The 19230-nt window shown below is 39.2% G+C and overlaps 1 protein-coding gene across 1 annotated transcript; it reads right to left on the reverse strand.

Annotated features, from left to right (window-relative positions):
* Positions 1-10892: 10892 nt before the first annotated feature.
* LOC145502890 (U6 snRNA-associated Sm-like protein LSm3) lies at positions 10893-19139 on the reverse strand. Its single transcript, XM_081482291.1, has 3 exons — positions 18969-19139; positions 13459-13554; positions 10893-12654 (listed from the first exon to the last, which is right to left on the reverse strand). Exons 1-3 carry the CDS (start codon positions 19089-19091, stop codon positions 12571-12573), a joined length of 303 nt encoding a protein of 100 aa, XP_081338417.1. The 5' UTR covers positions 19092-19139; the 3' UTR covers positions 10893-12570.
* Between the last annotated feature and the right edge of the window lie 91 nt (positions 19140-19230).

Below are 19230 nucleotides of genomic sequence, written 5' to 3' on the forward strand. Positions count from 1 at the left end.
CGTACGCGTCAGGTAAAAAAAGATTCGTCGATACTACTAGAAAGAACGTCTTAAAATTAGTTTAGTTCCGTTGGTTTGAGAGCGATATGTTGAAAGCTATCATAAGTTCCGCAAAGTTGCGAAATGGGAGGTCAGGTCACAAACTCACTTGCGCTCTAGTGTACAAAAGTGTGTTAAATTTCGCAACGTCAAAGAGCTATATCGATGACTTGGCAGTTCTTTTGAATTTAAGACGCTCTTTCTAGCAGTGTCGAAGATTTGTTGCTATTAACTGGTCCAGGTCAAAAAACTGTAAATCGTGCCGGAAGGATCTACTAAAATTTGTTTATGCGGTGCATTACTTCAGGATGGATACAGTTTAGTAAGAAATATAGTTAACACAATTCCTTAAGCCTCGCAAGTTCATTGTAATATATAAATATTGCAATAATTCTTAAAAGGACAAAAATGGCATACTGTATTTCAGAGGTAAACGACAAATGCTCGTGGATGGCAGTGAGCGGGTGTTCACGTTTCGCCGGGAGTTTTAACAAACTTCAGTTGCGTTACGTTTAGAAAGTCAAGTGGTTTCAAACCCGGCAAAAGGATATATATTAGTTTTGGGGAAGTTATAATCAAAACAGTACAAGAGAACTGTTAATATAATCTCGCTGATAATATTTCTAATTCATAAACTGCGCAAAGTAAATTGAAAGTAGAAATCAATTGCAAAACCATTCAAACGGGGAAATATTAGACGACTTTTGCTTGCCTGCCATTGCGCGACCATTTAAAGTGCCTATGAAGTAAAAAATAATTGCTGCTGACTTGAAAGGGTTTTCGTTTTAGAGATGTTCACGGTTTTTTTTTGTATGTGACTGATGACGTCATAGGTGGTTCCAGAACTGAACAGTTCAACACTCAATCAAGAATATCTCCAGAAATATTAGAGCAGTGTTCTTTAAACTTGGCGCCAGCAGTGTACATCACAAAAGAAACAAAATGACACCCATCGTGCCGTCGCCATGACAACAGTTATGCCGCTGGTCCTGTTTTAATGAAAACTAAAATTTCCAGATTTTATCTTAAACAAGGATTATCCACTCCCAACAATCTGGTGGGGAGAGTTTAGGGTTGCAAATGGGCATATTTCGTTTTTCACAGAAAGAAACTGGAGCCAAAAGTGTTGCCATGGCAACAGCACAGAAAGTGTCATTCTGTTTCATTTGTGATGTTCATTTCTGGTGCCAAGTTTGAAGAACACTGTCCATTTAAACACATAAAAATTCTGCAAGTGAAGGAGGAGACCAGGCGTTGGGATAATTCCTCTCACGCAAAAATGTTTTTAAAGTGCCTATGAGGAATTGCTGGTTATTTGAAAGGCTTTTCAAAGTAAAGAAGAATGGCGTTTACCTTTTTGGAATACCATTTTTCGTTCTAGAGCAGGGGCAGAGAGTGCTATTTTTGTGATATCCCCCGTTGTTTCATCGCAGGAATTGCAAATGGTTTTAACCAATCACAACGAGAACAGTATCCTAACTCGCTAAACTACGATATTAGGAGCGTATTCCATTTGGTCAAGAATTCCATCCTGACATTTCTGTGCGGAGTGATAAAGGCTTTCTTGGTTCACTCTGCTGGACGATTTCCGGAGAAAACGAAACTTCTAAAAAAGTAGTCACTTCGCCACTTCTTTCAACTGATCTTGTCCAAAAAACACCATTACAATGAAAGAACATTATCAGGAATATACTAATTACTACATGCGAAAATGATATATGCCGAAATGAAACACACTGACCGGATTTGTAAGAGGAAACGAAGAAAAAGCATCAGGGCTTCAAATGTGTCTTAAAAAGATAAGTAAAAGATTCACAGCTTTATGAAACCTCCCGAAATTACAAAATCAAAAGGGTATAACTGTTTCATTTACACTGCATTCGTTGTAATTATTTAAGTCTTGCAAAAATTTTCAATTATATCAAGGGTTTCAGTAATGTTGAAATTGAAGATTATTTTAAGTTTTCCAACAGCCGTACAAGATACTCCAACAGATACAAAATTTAGAAGCCCTACTCACGAACAAATATCTTAAAGTATTCATTTTGGGACAGATACATTGATGACTAGAATTCCTTACCAAACAATGTTGTCGAAGCAGACAATGTCGGTAAGTTCAAGCAGCTTTCGTACTAGCATTAAAGGACGTTCGCGCTAATTGTTTCTGGGCATCCTCACTACGCACGCAAATTCACACGAACGTCATGTATCGAGCGCGCGCGCTAAGTGCTAAAATGAACTATGATAGGGCAGATGACCATTGCTATAGCTTTGCGTGGATTTAACGATCTTAGACGTTCGGTGACCCCTACTTTTCTTACCGGAAGCAGATTTTATTTACAATTATCTCCACATTGTCCAAAAATAAAACAAAAAATTAATGTGGGAAGATTTCTGTTCACAGGACATCGAATCCTGCCATCTTACGGCTGTAGGGCGCGTGAAACTGTGGTCGCTAAATGCCAACTTGTTCTTTAAGGAACCTCGCCAGCCACTTATTAGGTCCACTTAGACAATATTTGGCAGAGAACATTTCACTTCAAAAATCTAATTATAATATTTTTGGGCTTACAGACATTGTGGACTTATTCGCTAACGAAGCCCGATGTTTTCAGATTTAGGGTGTTCTTGCGGGCATATTCTCTCCAAAACGAAGTCGGTGACCCCCCATTTTTTTTTTTTTTTTTTTTACATTTCTGACATAACTAACTCATCATCTTTCAGTGGCAAAAGTCTCAAGGAAAAATCAATGTTGGAAAATTCTCATGCGAACGTCTGTAAGTGCTGGTTATACCTCTCGTTTACGGACGGATGACTTAATTGATAAGGTCATTCCCCAGTATTGCATTGCGCATCCCTACTGCGCATAATTTCACGCGTGATTATCGCGCGGTCATTAAAAAAATTAAAATTAAAATTCAAGTTTCTGTAATATATACAATCAATACGCAAAGTTTCACAAAAATCTCAGTGTAGGTTCTTTTTCAGTGGAATGACCTTAATTATATCTTATATAAACAAAAGCCTCTATTTTGCGCGAAAATATGCTAGGATATTTGTCCGCGGACATTATCTGTTCCGAGAAGCGAACAGTTTTCCGAGAGCGTAGCTCGAGGAAAACTGTGAGCTTCAAGGAACAGATAATGTCCAAGGACAAATATCCGCCCATATTTTGCGCCAAATGGAGGCCATTGCGTTTATTATCCTTTAAATATTTTTCGCAAAACACGCAGTTTTGAAAATTGGTGAATATTCTCGGGTATTCCCCAGTTTCAGCTGGGGAATATTCGGTCACGTGACGTGTTTAGACCAATCGCGTGCGAGCGAAAAAATTTGATGGATTATAAATCTTGATATCCTGATAACTATCTTTAGTGCTGTATATATTTTTATAGTCAAATCATTCGCGGTTTGTCTTACGCTCTGTTTGACGGCAACAGCTACACAATTTCCCTTTTGCTATCCACTGTTTGCGAGTTCAAAACGGTGGATAAATTGGGAAACAGAGCCTGCACCTATGAGCAATGATCTGCAGTCACGCGCAGTAGACCTTTAGTACAAATCTACTAGCGTTCTATCAGGAATGCAATTTTCCTATTGGCTATGCTACTGACGTGTAGATAGTGAGTAGCCTGGCAGTGCGCAGTTGTTAACAAAATGGCGGCCGCCATTTTGCACCACGTCGCCATCGTCGTGGGCGTAGTCGTCAGCCTCGTCGTCGTCGGCGTCGTCGTCGTCGTCGTTGTCGCCAGCTTCGTTGTCGGCGTCGGCGTCGTCGTAGGGCGCAGGCAGCCGCGATCCATGTTGCTAGCCATATTGACCATGAAAAGAAAAGATGAATGGTTTTCTAGTTCTATGCATGCACGTGGCTCTGTTGTAATAGTTATGGTGCTCCGCTAAGACTGAGGCTCTTCGGACCGTCGGAGCTGCGCTATGATCCGTTGTTTGACCGCAGGGATTATAAATATTGTTTTAGCCAATCACATCGAGCACTGTATCTTGCTGTAAATAATATTACTGTATAGCTCGTTAATAGGCATTCAGCTAATCGCTGCGCGAAAGCTCGCCTACGGAAACATGATATACCGACTTTGGATAGGTAATGTTAGATCTGCAAAATAACAACCTAATAATTAAAGTAAAATATTGAAGTAGGACGGTAAATATATCTATTTTTTTTCTCTGCAACTGATGGGTAAATTTACCATCATTTTGAGACAATGCTGAGTTCGCTCGATAAATTTCCTGTCAATTTTCTCTGTACAATGCAAGATATACTGTAGTTAATTGCTTCCGTGGTTTTTGCTTAAGTTAGAATTTAAAGAGTGAGGAACAAGTGTTTCTTTTTCTTTTTTTTTTTTTTTTTGAAGTTAAAAAAATTGACCACTTCACTTGGAAATCTCGCTTTAAATATGTGGGATTCTAACAGAAGGAGAATTAAGCGAAAAAGAAATTTCAATTTTGGCTAATTCTTGGTGTAAATGACATAGCTATGAAATGATTTTCTGAATATTTTTCGGATAAAAGTTGAAAAATGTCAAAAGGGAAAAGGTGATTGAGTCAACCTAGAATGTTCCTGAAAACGGCCAAAGAAAGGGGAAAGTAAACTGATATTCTAATTTCTTTTTCTGTAAATGAGGTTATATATGCTTCACTGTTTTTATTTACCATTTTGCGGGAGTTTCATCACGTAATGTCGAATTTACGAATTAATTTGATGATTACACAAAGAAACGAAGAGAAACGCGGAAAGTGCTGCAACGGCGAAGAAACCGCGAAGAAAATCGAAATTGGTGAAGTCCCTGATATCCCGCCTACGAATTGCTTATTTTAAATTTACTTATATTTTTAAATTTTTGAGAGTTGTCTCATACAAAACCTATTTGATGCACATGTTTCTGAAAGAGAACTTAAGCGAGAGAAACTAGCCGATTTCAGTATGAACCATCAGCTGCAACCATAATGTAGAAATAAACAAATGTAAGCCAGGCTAATTAGCTACTGATAAACTCAATACACACTTTAAACTTTGAACAAAAAAACTCAACGTTTTACCAACTGGCAAGATATTCACCGTCACGTTTCTAAAGAGAGTACCTCCGACGTCACTCCAGTTGTAACAATTGACAGGTAGATTGAAAAACCACATTAAGCCATAAGCGACCGTATTTTCCACTCGGTTGAACAATTGTCAAGACCGACGGTGTTGGACAAAAAACAGTAACACAGAACCAAACCAGAACCGAGCAGTCAAGGAACTAATTCTCTGCAATCATCCATTTTAACGAGGTGTATCAATCATGACGGTAAAGAATACAGAGTCACTCGCCAATTCCTCCAACGAAACCAGGTCAGTGTTTTACTGCCCGGAGTCGCCACAATTCATCTGGGACTTACATCACATAACTTCTTTTAAGGTTATTGTTGCCATCACGAGTATTGCTTGTCCCGTCACCATTCTGTTAAACCTCTTGGTGATAGTAGCAGTAAAGACGAGAAGAGAATTGAAAAAGAATTCAATCATCCTACTGTCTGGCATGGCCTTAACTGATCTTTTGGTGGGTGTTATATCTATGCCACTGTCTATCACGTTAGACACGTTAGTTATCCAGAAAGTTTTAGATGTGGATATTATCTGTGTGATAGATTTCATAAGTGTCTCTGTATTACATATCGGTTGTTGGGCGTCTTTTTGTCATTTAATTCTAATTGCTTGGGAGAGGTATGTGGCGATAGCAAAATGGATGGAATACAAGGCTATTGCTACAAGAGGTCGTCTAAACAAGTACACAAGAGTTGCCTGGCTGTTGGCATTACTAATAGTTGTTCCAGTAGTTATGATGGAAGCTGCTAGCGTCCCTTACGAACTTATATTAGTCGTAGACGTCATTTTGAGCATTTTCTGGTTTGTCTGCTTATCGCTGATAGCATACTTTTACGTCAAGGTCTATCTCGCAGTACGAAAATGGAACCGAACGCGAATCCCCCCAGTAAATGTTCTGGTCAAAGGGAAGCTTGAAAGCAAGGTTGCTTACACGACTTTCTGGCTGGCGGTTTTCTTTGCAGTGTCGGGTTTTCCAACCCTTGTTGTTTATCTCTTTCGGGGAGTTTTGCCTTTTTCCCGCCAGGTTTCCACTGTACGATGGGCAGAAACAATATTTCAGTTAAACTCTCTGTTCAACCCACTATTGTACTGGTATGGAAGCCGCCGCTTAAGGAAAGCTGCATTGGAGCTGTCAAGGTGCAGAAACAGGCCAACAGCTCGCACTGCTCGCCATATTAGGCAACGTCGCTATTCCGTGGTATCGTTAGATGTTAAAAAGCTTGAAAGCGAGGAAAGAGGTGCCCGATTATTAAGGTCGGAATCTCTCGGTGCTATGATGTGTTTAGACACCTTTCGGCAGAGGCGGAATGAGGCAGTGAAGGAAAGACCCATGTCTGCTCCATCGAGGGTAGCAAGCGACGAGATATTCACACAACAGCGCAACCAAGTAATTATAACAGTTCAGATTGAAAATGCCCCAAGACGAAAGAGTATTCAGCGTAAAACGGAATTACCGAAAAACAACATGGGGCTTGGAAGATCTCGGCGTCATATCGGTGGTAAAATTGTGCGATCGGTTTCACTGAATGGAAACTCTTCCATCTCACTAACTAAAAATCATCATAATGTGACACACAGGAATGTCCAGAGATCCAAATCAGTGCCAATCATATCAAGAAATTTCATCGTACCGGAGGACGCTCGTGTTGAGGAGTTGACCAATTAAAATGAACTTCCGTATAATTGTTATGAGGAAACGAAACTATAATCAACTGAAATTAGTGGATTGTGAAAATTTTTTAAAATCTTCTTTAGGAACAAAACACATAAAGCATGCTGTGTTTGGTCAGAGAAATAAGCCCGCGTTAAAATTAACCGCGAGAGGTAACAGTTTTCAAAAATATGTTGTGATTCGTAAATAGTCGCATAAAGCCGTAATTCAGTCGTAATAAATATTTGGAGCAAAAAATTCAATCATAACTTTATTTTCCTTGCAATAATAAACTTAACAGTAGCTTGTCACTGTTTTGGGGTAATTTCAAAATCTATCAGAAGTCTATCATGAGTCATTACAAAGGCAATTGTCAAATATAAAACATTTTTTAGCACAGTTGCTACTAATCTCGCAATCTAATTGGCTAATTTGCCGTTGTCGATAAGAGTCTAGACAACGCTGCTCTCGTCAATGTGTCACGCAATGCCTTTTTCACCTCGCGCTCTGAAAAAAATACTTACTTTGACGTTGATATTGTGGCAAAAACAAAACGAAATGTGGTTTAGCGTGGTCTGTACCCTTATTGACAACGATACGCGTCATCACAGTGGTCAAAATTTGTTGTGGACTCACTTGCGCCTAGTGAGTCCGCAACATTGAAAGTTTGACCACTGTGATGACGCGTATCGTTGTCGATAAGAGTACAGACCACGCTAAACCACATTCGATTTTTTAATTCGATCGTGTTTTGATGGAATCGTATTTTTAATCCTAAAGGAAGAACTCGCGTTTTCATTTTGAAGATCTCAATGAGTATTTAGCGAATTTTCTTGAATGGAGCAAAAAGTACGACTATTTTTATGATATACCCCGTTGTTTCATCGCAGGAATTGCAAATGGTTTTAACCAATCACAACGAGAACAGTATCGTAAGTAATATCACTGAACAGCACGTTAATCGTTTTGGCATATACGCTGATCGCTTCACGAAAGGCTCGCCTAGGGAAACATGATATACCAACGTGGGGCAGGTTGTGTTAGAATGAAATAAAGATAGAAAATTAATTCGTAGAACTAGACGTTTCAAAATGTCAGTAGGCATGGTGGGTGATCCTTCAAGAAATTTGACCAAAACGCTCCAGTACTCCAACAAAGGAGCTTCCAATTGACAAGTGGGCGCACTGGAATAGAGACATACAGCTTGCTGTATTAATTGTCCTATTTCGGGACTTAAAGTTTTGTGTGTATACCCATGTATGAGCGGATAACTTTTATTAATAAGATGAACGAACCACCGTTGAGAGAACGCCTACCGCATCATTGTCTGCGAGAAGAAAAACTGGAATATTAAAATTGAAAGAAAATATTTGCGTTTTATTCTATTTCTATTAACTAATGGGGAGATTTATCATCATTTTTAGACAACGAGTTCGTTCGACAAATCTCCTGTTAATTTTCTCTGTCAATGGACGATATACTGCGGTTAATTGCTTCGGTTTGTTCTTAAGTCACAATTTCAAATGATAGCAAAAGAATACTTTTTGAAGAGGGGAAATTGGCCACTTCACTTGAAAATCTCGTTTCAAAGACGTGTGAATCTTATTGATCATATGAAGAAACTGAAGCTACAAATAAAAATTAATTTTGGATAATTCTTGGTGTAATTTAAATAGCCGATTTCTGATCATTTTTTTTTTTCAGATATAAATTGAAAAATGTCAATAAATATTTAACTTTAAAATGTTCTTAAAAACAGCAAAAGAAAAAGTCTACGTAATTTAATGTTGTGTATCTTTGTTGTCAAAAAAACCCCTGATATTCCAGTTTCCTCGTCAGCAAATGACTCTTTATATACTTTACTGCGTATAACTTTTTATGGGATTTTCATAATGTTATGTTGAATTTATGAATTAACTTGATGGTCAATAAGCATTCAAAGAGAAACGCAAAGAGTGCTGCGACGGTGGGCAAAGAGAAGAGAAAATCGAAATTGGTGGAGTCTCTGGCATTTCGCCTACGAATTGCTTATTTTAATCCACTGTTCTTTTCGCAGTCAAATGCATTTGTTGAGAATTTTCTCATACGAAACCTCTTGGACCATATGTCGGTGAAAGAATACTTTAGCGAGGGAACTTAACCGATTACGGTGAAACTTATCAGCTGCAGTCATTATATTCAAATAAAAAGAGTAAGCCAGGCGAATAAACTACCATAATACACACTATAAACTTTGAACAAAGGAAAATTTATAAAAATTATATTCATTATTATGGAAAGGAAGTCTTCACTGATTGAAACCTCTGACGTCACTCCTGTTGTAACACTCGACATGTAGATTGAAAAACACATAGGCGACCGTATTTATATTTTCCACTCGGTCGAGCGGAGTTTTGCAAGTGACACAGAACCAAACCAGAACCGAGCAGTCAAAAACCTAATTCTCTGCAATCGTCCATTTTAACGAGGTGCTTCGATTATGACAGTAAAGAATACAGAATCACTCGCCAATTCCTCCAACGAAACCAGGTCAGTGTTTTACTGCCCGGAGTCGCCACAATTCATCTGGGACTCACATCACATAACTTCTTTTAAGATTATTGTTGCCATCACTAGCATTGCTTTTCCCGTTACCATTCTGTTAAACCTCTTGGTGATAATAACAGTGAAGACGAGAAGAGAATTGAAAAAGAATTCAAACATTCTGCTGTCTAGCGTGGCCTTAGCTGATCTTTTGGTGGGCGTTGTATCTATGCCACTGTCTATCATGTTTGACACGTTAGTCATCCAAAGAGTTTTAGCTGCGGATTTTATCTGTATAATGTATTTCGTAAATGCCTCTGTAATGTACACTATTTGTGGTGCGTCATTTTTTTCATTTGCTCCTAATTGCTCGGGAGAGGTATGTGGCGATAGCTAAATGGACAGAGTGCAAGGCTATGGTTACAAGAGGCCGTGTAAACAAGTACACGAGAGTTGCTTGGCTGTCGGCCGCGATAATGATTGTTCTAGTGATTATCGTGGTTAGCGTTCGTTATGAAATCTTGTTAATCATGAACATCATTTTGAACACTTTCTGGTTTGTCTGCTTATCTCTCATAGCATATTTTTATGTCAAGGCTTATCTCGCGTTGCGAAAATGGAACCTAACGGGAACCCACCCAGTAAATGTTTTGGTCAAAGGGAAGCTTGAAAGCAAGGTTGCTTACACGACTTTCTCCTTAACAGTTTTCGTTTGTCTCGTGTGTTCCGTGCGTCGTCGTTCTTATCTGTCAGCGAGTTTTGCCTTTTTTCCGCCAAATTTCTACTATGCGCTGGGCAGAAACATTAAATTAATACTTCAATTAAACTCTCTGTTCAACCCACTATTGTACTGGTATAGAAACCGCCGCTTAAGTATAACTACATTGGAGCTGTTATGCTGCAGAAACAGGCCAGCAGCTCGCACTGCGCGTCATATTAGGCAAGGTCGCTATTCCGTGGCATCGCTAGATGTTGAAAAGCGTCAAAGCGAGCAAAGAGGCACTCGATTATTAAGGTCAGAATCGCTCGGTGCTTTGATGTGTTTAGACACCTTTCGGCAGAGGCGGAATGAGGCAGTGAAGGAAGGACCCATGTCAGCTCCATCGAGGGTAGAAAGCGACGAGATATTTACACAACAGCGCAACCAACTAATTGTAACAGTTCAGATTGAAAATGCCCCAGGAGGAAAATGTATTAAGCAAAAAACCGAATTACCAGCGAAAAACACTACTGAGTCTAGAAGATCTCGGTATCAGGTCGGTTGTAAAATTGTGCGATCAAGTTCACTGAATAAAAACTCTTTCGTGTACATGTCACTAACTAAATGCCATCAAAATGCGACACAGAGGAATGCCCAGAGATCCAGTTCAGTGCCAATAATATTTAAAACAAACTTACACGAACCAAAGGACAGAGTAAGTGTTGACGAGTTGACCAATGAGAAAGAACTTTCGTATAGTCGTTACCAGGAAACGAAACTATAATAAGGTAATTACAATTAATTAGCACAAGCTAAGATAAAAAGTCGTCAATTCTCTTATAACGAATGAGCATATTAAATAAAATTTACCACTAAAAGTAATTATGTGTATGCTTTGACTTGCCTTTACAGACTTACTAGAACCGACCAATGACTGTTGACAAACTTTCACGACTCTTGCAGTTAGTGTGCTCGTCTCCGGATCGAGCGGTCCGTGTTCGAGCCCTGACCGGGGACGTTGTGTTGTGTTCTTGGGCAAGACGCTTGACTCTCACGGTGCCTCTCTCCACCCAGGTGTATAAATGGATACCAGCAAATTTAATGTTGCAGGTAACCCTGCGATGGACTAGCATTCCATCCAGGGGGGAGTAGAAATACTCCCAGTCGCTGCTAGAGAAACCGGGATAAGCTCTGGCCTGGTAGGCCATACCATCACAGCTAAACTGATCAATCACTTTCAACGGGACCAGACTAGCAACACTATTGACTTACAAACACTGTTCGGCTAACTCTGACGATGCATGACTTCCGCCCAGCTGAGGCTGTCGTAATGCCAGTCACCACCAACAGTTCTTTTCAGAACTAATCACACTATTTTTAGACTAATGCTCCACTTCAACGACGGGGGTACTTGTCGGAAACTTTGAAAAGAATCCCAAGAGGAACCAAGATCCTACTTTGTGGGCGTGGCTTGATTTTCCTTTTTCACCCCTTAAACGAGGTACCAATTCTAAAACAACACATCTTTGAATACCTTCAACTCGTAAAGTTGATAGCTCCTGCCATATTATTTTAGGCTCAATACCCTAAACGATTCCGCAAAATCTCTCGCTGTGGACTTTTTGAGGCTGGACACCCCAAGAGGTACCGAAACCGATTTTCAACCGGCCCAAAACGTACTAAAAGCATCCTCGTCCTTTTTACAGGGTAGTCCCCCCTCGGGCTTGCACATCTCAAGTGAGACCAAAATTCTGTAATTTACGGTTGAACTTCCTTGCTCGCCTTTAGTCACGCTGTGAGCAGTCTATTTTTTGCTCGCAAATCCGTGGGGAAGAACGCCACACAAGTTCAAGCGGTCGTGAGCGTGTGAGCGTGATATGCTAAACTGCACAGCACGCTCACAGTCACGCTCCCACGCTCACTTGTTTTGTGTTCTTCCCCACGGATTTTCGAGGAAAAGAGAGCCTGCTCGTAGTCTGGGCATACGCCTAATTTGCGCAGCGCGAAAGGGTGTTAACAAGAAAGAGCACAACTTCTGTGTATCCTTTATTTGTCAACAATACTGCACCATGAGGCGTATTATAATTTGTACCAGAAAAAATACATGATAATTGCCGGTTTTCACGTGATGTCATCATTTTTCAAAATTAAAAATTACAAATCCCTCTGAAGTTTTAGGTTCATCAAATATAAGAACCTCTAAGAACTTGACATTTTATGCCGTTTAAGCCCGACAGGGTTCCTCATTTTGTTATAGAGGATGTTCGAATTTCCAAAGTTTATGAGTTGCGTGGCATTAAAATGGCGGCCCGAGAAGGTTCTCGCGTAGGCGAAGAGGCCATGATTTCCTTTCTTTAAAATTAATGAATTTATTAATGAGTTTGAGGAAAATTGATGTATCTCAAATCTGTAAATTCTTGCTTTCGCAAACTTCTTTTATTTCAGTTTTTTCTTTGAAAAGAAAAAGTGAGTATCAAAAAACAATAAATACAGCTTTTCCTAATAACAGCTTGTTTACTTCCATCTTTGCTGATTAATATGTCGTTGACTATTTTAAAGTCCAACTCGTAATGGCGGTGAGACTAAGATGACACCATCTCCTCTTACAAACAGCATTGGTATGCTTCTCTTGGTGGTCTGTTGACAAACAAGTGGAACACAGTGTAGTAAATAGATGTTTCTCTCTACGTATCATAATAACCTACACATACATGTAACTTGCTCGCAGAAGAGAGACAACACTGTTTCCTGTAACTGTCTCCATAGCACACAAAAGGAGGAAACATTTGTTGAAGTTGATCTGATTCTGCTGCAAACTACTACGCCGACATTATACCTGTAGCGGCGGAGGCACGATGTCCTCATGGCTAGTGCACTCGTAGGTCTGGGTTCGAGCCCTAGGGCCCGTTTCTTTAAAGTCCCGGCAACTTTTCCGGCCTGCAAAGCCATTTTTAGTTCATCTGTATCTAAAAACAGTGAGGTGTGTATGCCTGAAATTTCTTGTATGAAGAGAACCTCTGTTCATATTAAGAATATGTGAATAAAACAGCTCTGTTTGAGATTTTGCTTTGGCTTTCCGGCTGCGAAAACGTTTCGGGACCTTCGAGAAACGGGGCCCTGGTAAGGGACATCACATATGTTGTGTTCTTGAGCAGGTCACTTTACTCTCACAGTGCCTCTCTCCACCCAGGTGTATAATGCTGGGAGGTAACCCTGCGATGGACTGACATCGCATTCAGACATCCAGGGAGGAGTAGAAATACTTCTAGTCACTTTGTGCAACTGAAACCAGACATAAGTGCCGGCCTGATGGGCCACCTGGCTCATGTGCAGACTTTACCTTTATGCCTAATTCCCAGATAGACTATTGTGCTAAAAATTAGACCCTTGTCCAGAATGATGACAGTGCAGCTGTAAATGTTTTTACTGTGTGTACCTTACCTTGAAAAGTTCTTCAAAAGTTTCTTCGTCTATTTCAACAGTTGTGATCGTCTCCTCAACCTCACTCAAGATCATGTTGAGATGTTGATCAAAGGCCTGAAAATGCATATTGAAAGTCCAAACGATTCAACAATGCTTGTAAATTAATACACCTTTTGTTATTAAACACACGGCTCATACCAGGCATGGCCCATGGGGGTGCATTGTAAGTTTACTTTTAATTGTAATTTTAGCTTTTCAGCCTTTTTATTTCGTTTTTAATCTTGTCATGCGCATTTGAACATTTTATGAAATTTGCGCATTATAAATATTATTATTATTATTATTATTATTATTATTATTATTATTATTATTATTATTGTTATAGTGAATGGGGGAGGGGAGGGCACAAAGACCTTTTTGGGGGTTTGAAATTTGAGATTTAAGGACTTTTTGGGTTAGAAATTCAGCTGTGACTTTTTATGGATGGACGATTTTAGTAAGGACGTTTTCTCTCATTTTTGTTGCAGACTATTTTGTCAGTTTCTTTTATGATTCATTAATTTTTGCTCCCCACTCCCCACTGCAGTCTACCGTAAGTTTGTAACACATGCATGACGAATAATCAAAGCAAAGCATAGCATTAGGGCTTTTCAGCCACAATGCAAAAAATAGTCATAAATAAATTACTTTAAAATTGTATAAAAATCAGTCGATAAAAGTGCCGTTTTTTGTCACTGACTTGTATTTTTAGAGCAAGACGTTTCGGCTAACTCTTAAGCCTTCATCAGTTGAAAAACCGCTTGATGTTACGCGCGATTTAAAAACTTTTTAAAATTGAAACGTTGCGCGTGCTGTATGCGCGTGACTCGAGAGAATTTTAAGTGCGTGCTAAGCACTTGTAGACCTCAGGGATGACTATCTGATCATTCCCAGCGTTCGGGTCTTTTACAGACATCCAAGCTTCTAGAAAAAGCCGCTGATGGTAATGTGCCTCATGTCCGACGACTTCTACATTTTCAAAATCCATGTGATGATGACATTCATGAACATGGCACGCAAGTTTGGAGTTATGACCGAACATCAAGACAGCCTTTTTGTGCTCGGAAACCCGCGTCTTCAGTGATCTTTCGGTCTGGCCATAGTATCATAGTATACAAAATCGCACTGACCGCAATTGATTCTGTACACTACTCTTGATGATGGACGGTCGGTTTCATCCTGCTGTTTCAGTTTCGGCACTTTTATCGACTATGTCAAAAAGTATAAAAGTCAACATGGACATAAAAATAGAATAAAATAAATAAAAATATATTTTTTTATGAAATTGGAATTAAAAAAATTAAATAAATAAAAAAAATATCAAAGTTCCTAGAATAGTTTCATTGAATTCTTTTTAAAATTATTTAACGAGGTAACATCTCTAGTGGATTTTGGGATCTCGTTCCACGCCTTGGCCCCACGAAAGCTGAAGGATTGTTTCCCTGTGGCGAGGTGATATTTGATACTAAAGGTGAAAGCAAAACTTGTCTGGAACTCTCTTGTTACAGTATGTGATGGGTTTTTTGGACTTTTATTGTGTCTGGTTTAACATGTTAGAACCTTTCTTGGGTTTAACAATTTGTCCTCATTTGCAGCTCCCCATTCATATTGTTATAACTCTGTTTTACACTCTGTAAGTGTAAAACGCAGACTGTGGACTACAGACTGGGGGTAAAATGCAGCTGCGGACTACAGACTTTTTGAGAATATATCGTGTTATTTCCATTATCGAGTGCTAACCATAAAAAGTGGTGTAACGATTAACCAAATTCTCAATTTATCGCGATTATTACCGTTATATTCACAATTCTTTGATTCCACGTCTCGATTTTGGTTCGATTTTTTGCATACCTTTCCCAGGGTGCCCTCAGTGAGTAATTATATTGTGAAATCGGAATCCAGAACTCTTTGAAATGTGCGGATTGACGAGCAAAGACATTGGTAGTTTGTGCGCCATTTTGTGTTGCTTGGTAAAAATGTTGCCCTTCTACCACCCCTTGAGAATTTCCAAATAAGGCAAACCATGTGCAACACTCTTATTGTCACATTCTCAAACATGGTGACGAATGACCAAGTGATTGTGAATCCATCTGCATCTTTTAGATCCGCTGCATAATCGAATTGCACCCCTAACCATAAACATTCTAATCACAGTGAAAGTCTGCATTCCGGTTAGCCTGAATATCACTGAGGTTAGCCTGAATATCACTCAGGTTAGCCTAAATAACATTCCGGTTAGCCTGTTTATGGTTACAGCTGTAGCTCTCAATGATGGAAATTGTAACATGATTCAATCTTCAGTCTGTAGTCTGCATTTCACCCCTGGTTGCAGTCTGCAGTCTGCAGTCCACAGTCTGCAGTCCACAGTCCGCAGTCCACACTCTTCATTTTACACTGACCGCACATTAAATAAAAAAAAAAGGTTTCTACTGTCAAGAATATATTTAAAGTAGAGCGAACTCATATTGAATAAGCTCGAGGGCCCATTAACCAATTCATGGTGGTGAAATTTCACTTCCGGTTACTTATGTCAGCCTGAGTGTGGAAAATTTATTAAGCAATTCAACAACTTGCAAATTTGGTTACATTTTAGATGTTTCTTCTTTGTGCTGCAAAGTAAAAAGTACAAGCAAAAACAAACCAAGAGAAAAACAGAATGATGTGCAAAAGAAAAGGAAATATCATCTCTGTGTGGCTTTTGTGTGCTTCGTTCAATCTTATCAAGCCGCTGGTAGTGTGAACTGCATACGAGCTGATAGGGTAACTACCAATAGATATCGCGGGCACTTCTGGTTTCTTTAATTGCTAATAAAAGGAAATGCGGTTTTTCATTAAATCCAGCTTTTTTCAACAACTTACGATTTAAGCCATTGTTGGAAACATAGCTTCTATGCATTCCTTAAAGGTAAATCATACTTTTTCAGAAAATTACGAAATTTTTAATATTTTGAAATTCTCTCAAAATTTGGCCTTTTAGGAATGAAACAAAATCTATGCATAGTGTAATAAAGGTTAAAGTTAAAATATTAAATCAGTAAAAAAAATCCTGACAAAGTAATATGCTTGGGAGCCTTAACCTTCTTTTTTCTGAATTAGTCACATGACCACAGACATGGCTCAATGATGTCATCACTGGTGTTATTGATCATGAAAAAGTTACAAACACATGAAATGACTCTGAACTACGTGTACACGTAACTAAAAATGACAACGTTACATGATAATAAATTTTCCTTAACAACGGCTTAAAAAGATCAGTTAATGGGCCCTTAAATAAGCTTTCACTGATGGGGTGTATCCACTAAAAAAATTGGAATCCCGATTTTTCAAACCTTCAAGAAAAAAGGGTGAAATTACAGTGTTTCACAGAGGGGAGGGCAACGCCTTTTGGCCATCACAATGGAATGCCATTAACATGGTCACCATTGGGTCATGAGAATTCAGATGTATCATAATTAATGGGGTGGCCGTATTAATGTAGTTGGGCAAAATTTCATGTCTAAACAACTGCTCTTTAATAAGCATCTGGATTGCAGACTGATGTAATGTTTTGGAAAATTGAAAATACAATCAGTACAAACAATATAACCAAAGGAGAGATGAACATAACTGGTTTGAGTGGTCATATAAAGGGGGTAATACCAGAAAGGATTATACACGCTGTGATTTCAGAATGCGGCCGTTGGTTGTATTAACCAGGTGGTTGCATTAACAGGGTTTTCTTATAAGAAAATGTACGGGCATTTTGCCAGGACAAAAAACAGTGGCAGTAATAACGAGGAGACCGTATTAACAGAGTGACCGTAATGCAGCGTTCCACTGTACTACCAAAACTACAAACATTGCAAATGTGTTAGAATACATGCACAGTAAGTAGAAATGGTCTTCCTGTCCATTGCAAGTCTGCATAGACATTTTTGAGAAGAAGTAGCTGAGATGCACATCAACAAGATTCCTGTGGTAGAATTGAATAGTCAACCAAAAAATGGTTTCAACAGTTTAGAAACTGTATAGTTGCCCATGTCAAAATGGTGCAATAAGACACAAATGATCAAGTGTAAATGGAGTTATCTTCTATTTGCAGTTCAGCATAGACAAAAACTGTTGTTGTTCAAATGTTGTTGTTTACAGTGGTCAATGCACTTAGCTACACCTAGCTAGTTCACAGGCATGCCACTTTAAATGAAGGAAACAAATATATCAACTAAACGTAATAGTCTTAAAAATCCCAACCGGCAGGAGACAGACCAGTTGGCTATTTACAAGCATGACCGAGGAGTTGAACTAGGGTCTACTGAGAAACAACTCCAGCTAAGTGGTCAGAGCGGGATATGAACCCGCGACCTCCAGATTTCAAGTCCGGCACCCTAACCACTCGGCCACGCTGCCTCCAAAGTCAAAGTGTAGTTACCAATGTAAAAACAACAAAGTTAAGTCTCAAATGGTTAAGCCTAATGCGAAATGGTTTAGAACAATACCAACTGGTCTGGCATACTGTGTCTTTATTACACCATTTTGCCATGGGCAACTACAACTACATAAGCTTGTATCATCATCAGTCCTTATTGCACCATAGGACACATATATGGGTTATTAACCAAGCTTGTTCAATCAAGATGGCTGAACATTGGTCTAGTTTATGTTTGCACGTTTATGTCTCATCCCTCTGATTGATTATATGAAAAAAAGAGCATCATTTTCTTGTGGGACACAGGGGGTAATCCCTAGCAGGCAAGATAGTGTCATCTTGCCTGCTCGTGTAGCCAATCACAGGGCAGGATTCAGTTCATCTTGTCCACTAACAGAGTTAGGTCTAATAACTACATTTATGCGATTTCTTAACTGTCTAAATCATTTATTGGTGGAGTATTCCTTTACACTGTAGACAACCGGTTCAACTGCATTTCAACTCTACATCTTTTTGAAATTATCTTTACCAAATTACAAAGGACAAGTAGACCATTTCTACTTATTCTAAACCGTTTGCATTGTTAGCGCATACGACACGCCATGCAAGTGTAATTGAGCGAGCTTTGAGAAAACTTCCTTCCGGAATCAATTGCCAATCGTCTTTCTATTTAGATGAGCTCGAGATTTCTACTCTATGTGACGATAGGTGATTGTGTTCCACTGTGTTCGGAAATTGGATGCATTAAAAAAAAAATCACACATTCTTTCTTAGTTAAAGTTGCCATTTTCGTTACCGTACACATGTACACGTGCATATTTCAATTTCAGTCAATTTGATTCAACTGGATTCCGATCGACAATAACTTAAGTTAAATCACACTTTGACATCACTGATAATCTGATGTAAACACGAAATGGTCTATTTTCAATGCAAATGCATATTCCATGACCAGAAAACTGTTTGCAGGGTTAGGCGAGTCCGTATCTCAACGTTTATGCTGAGTTTATGCAGGTTTATGGACTTTACGGTGAGCATATCTGACAACAAAATTAAATCAATAATGCACAAAATAACTCACATGCAGTTTTCCTCTGAGTTCTCTATCGTTTCGTAGCTTCACGTAAATTCTCTCATCCAGACTAAGACGAATAAGATCGAGTGGTTCTTCCACTGTGTTAGCTGGCCCTTCATCTTCCGCCATTTTGTTTCCGAGAAAGCGACAATCTTATTCCCAGGGTCCGCTCTCTCCCTCGAGAAAGTAGAGAGGACTCTGGGAATGAGGTTGGAAAAGCAAGATAAAGTAACCCTGGGGGTAGGGAAGATCACATGCACCATTGACA

This window comes from Orbicella franksi, chromosome 11 (assembly GCF_964199315.1).
Source record: "Orbicella franksi chromosome 11, jaOrbFran1.1, whole genome shotgun sequence".
NCBI lineage: Eukaryota > Metazoa > Cnidaria > Anthozoa > Scleractinia > Merulinidae > Orbicella > Orbicella franksi.